Below are 10,865 nucleotides of genomic sequence, written 5' to 3' on the forward strand. Positions count from 1 at the left end.
CGAGAAGGTCCTCTGCCTGGTTCCCTGTAACCTGACTTCTCGCAGGGTGGGAACCGCCAGAAGGCCCTCAGAGCTGGACCTCAGTGTCTGGGCAGAACGATGGGGGTGGAGACACTCCTTCAGGTCTACTTGGCTGAGGCCGTTTAGGGCTTTAAAGGTCACCACCAACCCTTTGAATTGTGCCCAGAAATGTACTGGGAGTCAATGTAGGTCTTTCAGGACCGGTGTTATGTGGTCTCAGTGGCCACTCCCAGTCACCAGTCTAGCTGTCGCATTCTGGATTAGTTGTAGTTTCCAGGTCACCTTCAAAGGTAGCCCAACAAACAGGCAGGCAATCAACTCTTACATCCTCCTAGTGTCGCAGTAGCTTCTGCAGTGTGTGGAGACTGGCCCCTTCCTTGGAGATATCAGAGGCACTTTATCTGATTTTATTTTCTTTAGCATGAAGCTAGGTTTAGGGGGAGAAACTTGACTTGGTTGGCATATGAACCCTCCTATACCTCACTTTCCAAAGCAATTAGAATCATAGCATCGTTGAGCTGGAAGGGACCACAAGGGTCATCGAGACAAACGCCCCCTGCAGTGAAGGAATCACTTCTTTGTGATTGGCAACCCAGTTCCCTGGCCAAGGAAGGTGTGCAGAAATCCATGCGCTAGGCATTACGTCGGGCAAAATTGCATTGCGGGGAAAAAAGGTGTATATCTCTGCTTGGCAAGAAATGTGCATGTTAAGAGAAAATCCGTGCTTTCACGAGGTCTTTAAAAAACCAACTTACTGCGCACTAATGTGTAGTTGAACTTGTAATTGCAAAATATGAGAAATGGGGAGAAACAGAAATGGACCTATTTGCCTACTGTTACTCACTGATGAGACAACAGCAACACCACCAATAACCCAATAACAATATGCACATTATAGAATACTATGGCAGATACTGGAATATAAATTAATTAATTCTTATGATGTTTTTATAATGTTGCACTATTTTAGTGTTGTTAGCCGCCCTGAGCCCGGCTTCGGCTGGGGAGGGCGGGATATAAATAAAATTTATTATTATTATTATTATTATTATTATTATTATTATTATTATTAACCCATCCCAGCAGTCCTTTGCAAAGCAGTGCCAATACAGTCAGAAATAACCACTTGAGGCTTTTATTTCATCAGCAGATATGGTGTGTGTGGTTTTTCTTTTTCTGCCTGGGGGCCTGGATAGACCTAAGAGATGGTGCTTAAGTGATCCACCACGATCTCCATGCATACGATATTCCTCTTCTGGGGTGGGGTAGGGGGGGGGTTGGAGGTTCCTTGGACTTTGCTGATGCTGCTCCATACTTGAATGATGACAATATTCTGGACTAGAATGATCACTCTGGCTTTAACCTGGAAGAAAGCCGGTCTAGAATCAGAGGACGGTCACCACAACTGGAAGCAACCCCACCATCTTTATCTCTGATACGCTGGAAGGTTATACTTCTAACACATGAAATTTATTTAATTGTTGCAATTATATCGCCCCCTGTCCCCCTCCAAGGAGCTCGAGGGGGCATACATGGATCTCTGCCTTCTCATTTGAGCCTCAAAACAGGCTAGCTAGGGCGTCCCCTGCCAATCGGTGTTGATGATACTGAGATAAATGAACCAATGGCCTGGCTCATTATAGGGTGATTTCCTGTGCTGCGCAGGATGCTGAGATGCTAGAAGAGGATATGATATTTGTCGGATATGATCCTTCCTTCCTTACGTTTGTGAGTTCAGCAGAGGGGAACCCCCCTCCCCCAATAACAATATGAATTTTGTGCAACATTTGTCTTCATTTAATAACTGGACCCTCACCCCAAACCACTTTCTCCCCAAAGGTGGAAATGGAATTCCAGAAGTCTGCCCTCCCTCTCTGCCTCCTGCCAGATGTTGTTTAATCATCATCATCTTCTTCATTTTATTATTTATACCCTGCCAATCTGGCTGGGTTTCCCCAGCCATTCTGGGCAGCTATCAGAATATATAAAACATAATAAGGCATCAAATCTTAAAAACGTCCTGATACAGGGTTGCCTTCAGATGTCTTCTAAAAGTTACGTCGTTCTTAACTTTTAGAAGCCATCTTAACTTAAGTAGTTTGTGGTTTTTGGAGAGAAAATCCAGTTTTCTCCAGAAAGAGAGGTTTCAGGCTCCATCCTCTAGGTTTGCTACTTACTGTGCTGCAGAAGACGTGGTTACCGTGGACAGGTCCAATTCATTGCTAAAGAAATGGGGGAAAGGATTGAAGAGTTTAGGAGGGAGAAGTTTGGCACCTCTCCGTTGTGTCAAAGATGGTCGCTTCTTTAGAAAACCTCCATGTCCCTTATTTGACTGGGGCTCTGTTTTCTGCCGTTCACTGAGCCTCTCTGGTGCTTAATTTGCCTTCTGGGGACACCTCATTCAATGTTTTGGCGTGAGATGCTACCGTTGTCATTCAACTCCCCTCCCCAGGGTCTATTCATGTCTAAGGGTGGGCTGATTCAGTGCCAGATTTATGTATAAGCTAAACCAGCTATAGCTTAGGGCCCCACTCTCTTGGGGGCCTCCCAAAAAAATTAAAGGAAAAAAACCTGGATGTACATTTCAAAAATATAAGACAAAAACAAAATAAAACCTACATACAGCAACAGTGTTTTGTGTTGTGTAGGCTCCTACGATGTACATATTTTGTTATGTGCAGATGGCTTTAGATACCTATTAGGTCCATAAATTTCCATATAGCATATATTCAACACGAAAAACAGCGACAATCTGTTGTTGACAAAGGACAGTTGGACATATAAAGGGCCCCGTTACCTTCAGTAGCTGAGGGCCTCATCAAACCTAAATCCAGCCCTGGGGCTACCCCTTTGCAGTTTAAAAGGAACTTGGATTGTTTAAACTAAGAGGCTCACACTAGCCCAGGGGTCTGCAACCTTTAAGACAAAAAGAGCCACTTGGACCAAAGAAAAAAAAAACGGGAGCCGCAAAACCACTGCGACATTTAAAACAGTGGGGAGTGTCAGGGCACACAATGCACCTCCTCCCCTCGCTAGTATCCGCCCCGGAGCCGCGGCAAAGGTGTAAAAGAGCCACATTCCGCTCCGGAGCCGCGGGTTGCTGACCCCTGCACTAGCCTATCCAAGCTGCCTCAACACCTGAGCCCAAGCCCTGTGTCATTTAACCCTTGGTTCACATTACACCAACAAGAAGAACTTGCAGGAGAGCTGGTGTGGAGAACCTCTGGCCTTCCAGATGCTGCTCTCATCTTCCCTGAGCATTGGCCGTGCTTGCTGGGCCTGAGGGGGGTGGGTGGTTGTGGGCCAGCAACATCTGGAAGTCCACAAGTTTTCTGCACCTGCCACGGAGGCAGGCTGAGGAACTTGCGCCCCACACACCCAGCACTCACTGCCCCATTGTGTAAGGCTGGTACTTACGTAGGTGCCTTGCTCTGACTGCCCACCCTAGGGAAACAAAGGAAATTTCAGATGTAGGCATTAGACGTTCATCGTTCCCCACAGTGGACCAGAGTCTCCCTTCTTTTGAAGGCATCTATGCAAAGCTCCACCTCATCCTCTCATCCACCCCCGAGACTGGGTTGGTGGAGCAGCCCTGTGGGACTGCTGCAGCCATAGATCTCTCCCAACCTCACTGCTGCCTTGCCCTGGTGAGTGCAACCCTAGTGGTACCAGGGGAAAGTGCCACTTTCCCCACCAACAAACTAACCAGGGGTGTGTTTTTTTCAGCAGGAACTTGGGGAAACTGAGTTCCCTTACCTTTTAAAATTAAATAATATATATAAATATATTGGTCGAGGGTGGGTGGGTGGGCCTGGAACATATATGCCGCCTCCTCCTCCTCATCATTTTTAATTTGTATACCGCCTTTCTATCTTTCTTTTTTTTTTAGATAATTTTATTTATTTATACATACAACAAGAAAAAAACACACAGAGAAAAACACAAATACCAAATGACACACAAATTACAAAAATAACCATAGACATATAATTTTCTTGGCAAACAATAAAACATCTATTGGTCTTAACACTAAAGACCCAACTTCCCGTCTATTCCATATTTCAAATTCATATTACGTATTGCCAATACACACTTTTTTCATAATTAAACTTATTCTCAATAAATCTAATTTCTTCTATCTACCTAGCAACTATCACTGAAGTTCCTTGAAGTTTTCTATCTTACAATACTCAAGGCGGTTTACAAGCTGAAGAAACAAAAAATTTACATCTCATAACAATCTAATACAATACAAAAACGTGATAATAAAACATAACTTTAAAATAGGCAACCTCCATCAAAAAGCTGACATTCAACAGTCATTAGAATAGTATAAAATAATAATATCAACATATAAAAGTTAAACAGAAATCCACTCAACAGTTACAATACTATCTAAACTATAATCAATAAAACAACGGAAAGCCACAGTGCATAAAACAATACAAGACACATTGAGAAGCAGAGGGTGGAGCAAGGCAGGTGGAAGGAGGCCTTGCCTGATGGACGCACCCAATCCCTGAGCCAAAAACACACCTATACCTGTAATCAATGAAATTGTGGCCATTTCTAATCCAGATCGTTGTCTGCTTGAGTTTATTAATTGCATCTTACATTTAGCCGCGGCCTGGGGAGGAGCTGTCTGCGCTGCAACTGGGTCCGCAACAAACAAACAAACAAACTTTGCGGTGAGTTCCCCCACTCCCCACCCCCTGTCCTAGAAAAAAGCACTGGAGCTACCACTGCTCAGGGGAGTAGCTGAATGACTGACCTAGTGATCTATAGGGTCCAAGGCATTATAGGGCAAAGGTGGAGTCGTTTATTTTTTTTACTAGGACCCCAGTCAGGTGCCGGACTTGGGTGGGTGGATATATGCTCAGAATGGGGTACCTTGGAACACACATACTGCTCAGGAATTTGTGATCTGTACCCAGGACCAAGCTCACAAGTCCCTCCACACAAAAGCCTGCTTCTTTCTGCGTGCTAGACCACTACAAAGTCACAAACCCTTGTTGATCCACTGCAAATCAGCCAAAGATCTATCAGTATCCGTTCCTCCTGATCTACCTTCTGCCCTCCTGTTCCAGGGGACCCCAAGAAAGTTCCATTTCCCTGAGGAAATCTGGCCTGATCCGCAACAAACATCTTAAAGCACAGCCAACACACCTTGAAAGCACATGGCTTCCCCCCAAGAATCCTGTAGTTTTCCAGTCACAAGAATTGCAGTCCCTGGCACCCTTAACAAAATACAGTTCCCAGGATCCTCTGGGGGAAGCCATGAGCTTCAAATGTGCATTGGTTGTGCTTTAAATGCATGGTGTAGCTCTTTCCATAGTCACAGTGGGTTTTCCCAGCTGTTCCCCAGGTTGAAGATTGTTTAGTTTGTCCCATTGGTTGGAGCCAATGAGAACCAACCAGACCCTATTTGAATAGCTCCACCCCTTTATCTCTGTAGCCCTGCCTTGAACTAGAAACCCACCGACTTCACCGTTCTTAAGTGCAGTACTTAGTGCTGGTTCTTACTAGTCTCCAGGGATAGGGGTTACCACCATTTTTTGGTTTACGTCTTCCATAACAGAGGGTGGAGTCAGAAGTGGAAACTCTTGGGGCTTAAGCGTCTTCTCAGAATTTAAGCCATAGGTATCTTTCCCCTACAGAACAGAGTTGTTCAAATCCCAGTTCTGCATGTCTGCTGCAGAAATTGACTAAGGATAGCACTGATTGGCTGGTTCCTGTGATGTCAGGAACCTTCAACCTTCCCTGGACACATCCTTGGAGAAGGTTTTGCAGTTCTTTTAAATTGTTTCTTTTGGGGGGGGGAGATGCACATTCAAATGAACAGGAGTAAATGTACATGCTGTGCTTAAAAATAAAATATAATTCAGACAAGCAGTCTGAAGAAGCACTGTGGGGATGTGAATGTCAGATTGTTGAAGTAGTGTTCAGTTTGCTGACATGCATGCTTGCCATTTCAGGTAGGAAGCCTGGAGAAGCCAGACTCCTGCTATGGCTGAGGGACACTCTGTAAGTTCTCTTATTTTTGTTACCTGAATCCCTGCACTTCTCATAGAACCCCAAATATGGAAATGGAATCTTGGAGCTCTGAGACACTCCTGTAACTCCCAAAAGCTGTTTTTTTCAAGAAGGAGGAGGAGAAGGAAGAAATGAAGAAGAAGAGCACCCAGGATTTGCCTGCTGCTTACCTTGAAGGTTTATTGCTTGCTATTGCAGGTTCTGGTCCAGCACTCCTAAAATAAGCAAAAGGACAGAGAGTTCAGGAGCAACAAGGTTGTTCTGGACCCTCTCAACTGCATCACAGAAAGTCCTCAGATATTTGACGCCTAAGTCATCTAGGTGCTTTAAACACTAGTCCGAACACCTTGAATTTCACACAGAAATGAACCAGCAGCAGAATGGAGCCGTCCATGAGGAATAAGGGGAGGAGGCATCTAACCAACAGCTCAGTTTTCCTGACCAAAATTCTGTGCCACCCTAGGCTATTTGAGTTTCCTCTGCATGAGAATGAGGAGGATGGTCTAGATAGGGAAAGCACTGCCGCGTGAACAGGGAACAGCCCTCCCCAATGCCACAACTCATCACCAAAAGCAGGGTTGTGTTATGAAATGCCTCCCCAACAAGACCCGACCAGCGCCCACCACCCACCATCTTCAGACACCAGGCAGCAGAAACCAGGTTCTTCTAGAAGGCTTTTGGGGTCTCGCTGTTCATTGCTTCCCCTGTTGCTATAGAAACGGTTATTGATTTCTGTTTTAAACATTTTGATTTAGCCGTCAGTAGAATTATGTAGTGCTCACTGGAAGGACAGATCGTGAAGCTGAGGCTCCAATACTTTGGCCACCTCATGAGAAGAGAAGACTCCCTGGAAAAGACCCTGATGTTGTGAAAGATGGAGGGCACAAGGAGAAGGGGATGACAGAGGACGAGATGGCTGGACAGTGTTCTCGAAGCTACCAGCATGAGTTTGACCAAACTGCGGGAGGCAATGGAAGACAGAAGTGCCTGGCGTGCTCTGGTCCATAGGGTCACGAAGAGTCGGACATGACTAAACGACTAAACAACAACAGAATTATGTATCTTATAGTAATGGAGCTCCGGAGTTGTGGGCAATACCTATCAGGTGTCCACACTAAGTTTGGCATAGTTTCTCTCTTAATGAAAAAGATTGCCTCAGAGCGTTAGGCCAAGCCCTCCAGCATTTCTATGATTATTTTTTTAAAAAATCTTTTACCAACAACCAAAACACAAACATTGAAACCCCCTAGGCAGCTGATACATTGGGTATACATATTCAATAACATACATATTCAATCATATACTCATTCAATAATATACATATTCAATAATATTCAACAATAACATGTTCACATCAACCATATGTACACTTCTATATACCTTAACACTCCTCCCTCCACAAGGTTTATTTAACTTTTAACATTTTAATTGCCCCAAATTGTTCAAAAATACCAAAATAATTCAATATCTTCTCAAACCAATCCTCTTCTTTCTCACTGACCTTAAACCCTTTCATTCTTTGTATCTTCACAGTTAGGTATTCCAAAATTATAATATCATTCAGTTTTTTCCTCCATTGGTTCACCCCTAGCTCTTCTGCATTTTTCCAATTACTCGCTATAACCTGTCTGGCTGCAATTACCATGAATTTTACCCATTTACATTCCTCTTTTGTTTTTAACTCAGGCTACTCAGAACTGAGTAGCTCCAACATTTCTATGATGAAGATAGTTGTCATCCCTATCTATACCCTCCAACATTTCTCCGATGAATTTAGGGATGCCCAGTGCTATTTTTCTGGAAAAAGAGGTGCCAGAACTCATAAGGAACACCTCTTTCGTTCTACTAGAATGGCAATGGCACCCACCAGACAGGTGCCGGAACTGAGTTCTGGTGAGTTCCGGCTGGCAGAGAGCCCTGAGGATTTCCTATTCCATACCCTCCAACATTTCTCTGATGAAAATAGGGACATCCTGGAAGAATGGCAGATGAAGGTGATAGACTACATGGGATTGGCAGAAATGACTGGCAGAATCCGAGACCAGGGAAAAGAGACGGCGGAAGAAGATTGGAAGAAATTTAAGAACTATCTTAAGAAACAATACAAAATTAATGAGTGCTAGAACGATGTGGCTTTAGAAATCAAATGGAGTACAGCTGTAAAGATTAAGTTAAAAGAAAAGAAAGGTTGACAATTAGATAAAATTAAGGGTGAGGATTTGCTGAACTAAATATTTGAAATGGGAATGCAGAAAGGGGAGGTATGAGGAGGTCGGTGAAGTAAGTTTTAAGAAAATAAGGTTCTGAAATTATACTTGTTCTTTTTTTGTTTGTGTTTGTGTGTATTGTTTTGTTTGATATAATTTGTAAAACTTCAATAAATATCTTTTTTTAAAAAAAAGAAAATAGGGACATCCTAAGGAAAAGCGGGACATTCTGGGATCAAATCAGAAACCAGGATGGCTAGTGTAAATCTGGGACAGTCCCTGGAAAACAGGGACGCTTGGGAGGGTCTGGGTTGGCTCCTTTCAGTTTCCTGAAAGATTAAATCAGAATCTATCCTTCTAAGATACAAGGAAAAACAACAAAGTAATAAGTGACGAAGAGATATTTGTTACCTTTGAGTTGATTTGGTTTGGTAGCTAATCAGTCCCACGGCCAATATGACCCCCAGGAGACACCCAAGAACAATGGCTGTGATGGCTCCTCCTGAGAGGCCTCCGGCTCTTTCTACCTCTTTCTCATCTCCTGGAGGTAAGGGAAAAGTCATGTGAAAACAGCGATGGGAACCCAAATCTGCCTGTGGCATTGGCACCGTGTGGTTTCCAGAAATGCAAAGAACACTTGCCTCTCTATGGACTCTGACCGTTAGCCTTCTATTTCTGTCTCGGAAATTATGCTTTATTATACTAAACCAGGGTTGTGAGACATGAAAGAAAGTTGCTGAACTTCCTTTTGCAAAATCTCCCCCCAAAATGAGGGGATTTGGTGATTTTAAAGGAAATTCTTGGACATTTCTACGGATTTTTGTAAATTCCGCCAGGACACTATTTTCGACGGGCGAATCCCAGATATATCTGGGAAATGATGGACATATGGCAGCCCTTGCTTTGGCCATTTGCCACCTGACACCAGAAACAGCTGAGAACTCTTTCTATCACCTGTTTCTGGTGTATGGTGGCCAAAGGCCATAGCAACAGTTCAACAACTCTGTCTACAGCTCAGCCGAGTGCAGCAGCTGAGGGCCTTTTTATGCAGGCATATTTTTATAGATTGGATTGAGGTTTTCGCCTTGATGGAGGTGCTCCTAAACCAAGCATTCCATTTAAGCTTGATCGTCTTTCGCACCTGTTCTAGAGGAAAGAAGGGCCCAAAAAGCAGTTACCTGTAACCTCCAAATATTTTTGCCCAACGAGAGAGTATTCTATCCCATTCCTCCACACTTCCATCTCTACCTCATATACAGCAGTGTCCTCAGAGGTGATTTTGGTGATGAGGAGAGAGCAATCCTGATTAAGAATTTCCCGACCGGTATGGCCAAACATGTATTGCAGCGAGACATTTGGCTGCGTATAGAAGAGCGCAATGGTCCTCGATATAGGGCCTACCCCTCGCTTCCAAAGGCAGCCCACAAAGCCTTTGATATCTCCATCCAGGGTGAGTAGAATGTCCTCGTCTATGACCGGAATCGATGGGTAAAAACTGATAATGATATCCCCCCTGGGTGGTGCCACGGGTTCCTCGGGCTTAGGGCGCTTCGAAGTAGGACCACCAGGACCACCAGGAGGACCCTTAGTTGCCACTGCTGGAGGGAGAGGGGGGGGAGGAGACTTAGTTGTCGCTGAAGGAGGACGGGGACGAGGAGTCTTAGTTGGCACTGCAGGAGGAATGGAAGGAGCCCCAGTTGTCATTGCAGGAGAAGTCCCGATTGTCGTTGCGAGGGGAGTCCCCTTTTGCATTGCAGGGAGAGCCCCTGTGGTTGTTTCAGCAGCTGCAGCTGCTGTTGCGGGGGGAGTCCCGGTTGTTGCTGGAGGAAGAACAGAAGCATTCGTCGTGGCAGCCACCTGAGGCAAACAAGGAGGCTTAGGAGCGGCCATTTTCTTCACATGAGGATGACGAACTTTAACCCTTCTGGCAGCTTGAGTCAACAGGAAGCAAGAGCTCAAGATGGAGGCTGTGGAATGGGGAGGAGAAAGTCACTCCGTTCAACAGGCCAAGAACAGGCAGGAGTAATGGAGACAGAAACCCTCGTAATTTCATTTATTCTTTCTCCTACGTTTAAATCCTGCCTTTCTTCTGTCATGGCACCCAAAGTGCCATACATGTGGCTCTAAGGTGGTCAACAATTCAGCCACTGACCAGACTGAGACCTACTAGGCCTCAGCAAATTAGTGGTGGCCTCACCTGCCTTCAGACCATACCCTGCAATTTTGCAACCAGAAGGGGCTTCCCAGCTTACCCCCTGCGAACAAATAAAGGGGGATTTTCGATCAACTTTATATTTAAAAAATATACAATTGTCATCTCAGAATTTGGGAGGCATGGCTTTTTATACTGAGGTGGCCGTAGAACTTATAAAACAGCTTCTCTCTCAGTATTAGATCTCAGCTGTACCTCACTGTTAGGATATTGGTTGAGATCATTTCTTCTAAATGCACAAATGAAAAATGAAGCTACAAGGAAACTAGCAGAATATGAAAAGAAGCTGACAAGAGATCATATAATGGCTAAGGGATGAAATTTCCTTTTATACAAACCCTTTTCATGAACCCATTTTGCTCCTAACAAAATCTAAAAAGCTGGTGCTAATT

General features: G+C 44.4%; 1 protein-coding gene across 1 annotated transcript; it reads right to left on the bottom strand.

The window, feature by feature from the left end:
• Positions 1-1,140: 1,140 nt before the first annotated feature.
• LOC308590599 (uncharacterized protein) lies at positions 1,141-9,834 on the bottom strand. The gene is made up of 6 exons (XM_081200795.1): positions 9,440-9,834; positions 8,673-8,802; positions 6,225-6,269; positions 3,439-3,465; positions 2,199-2,243; positions 1,141-1,384 (listed from the first exon to the last, which is right to left on the bottom strand). The coding sequence occupies exons 1-6, from the start codon at positions 9,597-9,599 to the stop codon at positions 1,369-1,371; spliced, it is 423 nt and encodes a 140-aa protein (XP_081056921.1). The 5' UTR covers positions 9,600-9,834; the 3' UTR covers positions 1,141-1,368.
• Between the last annotated feature and the right edge of the window lie 1,031 nt (positions 9,835-10,865).

Source organism: Podarcis bocagei (assembly GCF_964188305.1).
Source record: "Podarcis bocagei genome assembly, chromosome: 7".
In the NCBI taxonomy this organism is placed as follows: domain Eukaryota; kingdom Metazoa; phylum Chordata; class Lepidosauria; order Squamata; family Lacertidae; genus Podarcis; species Podarcis bocagei.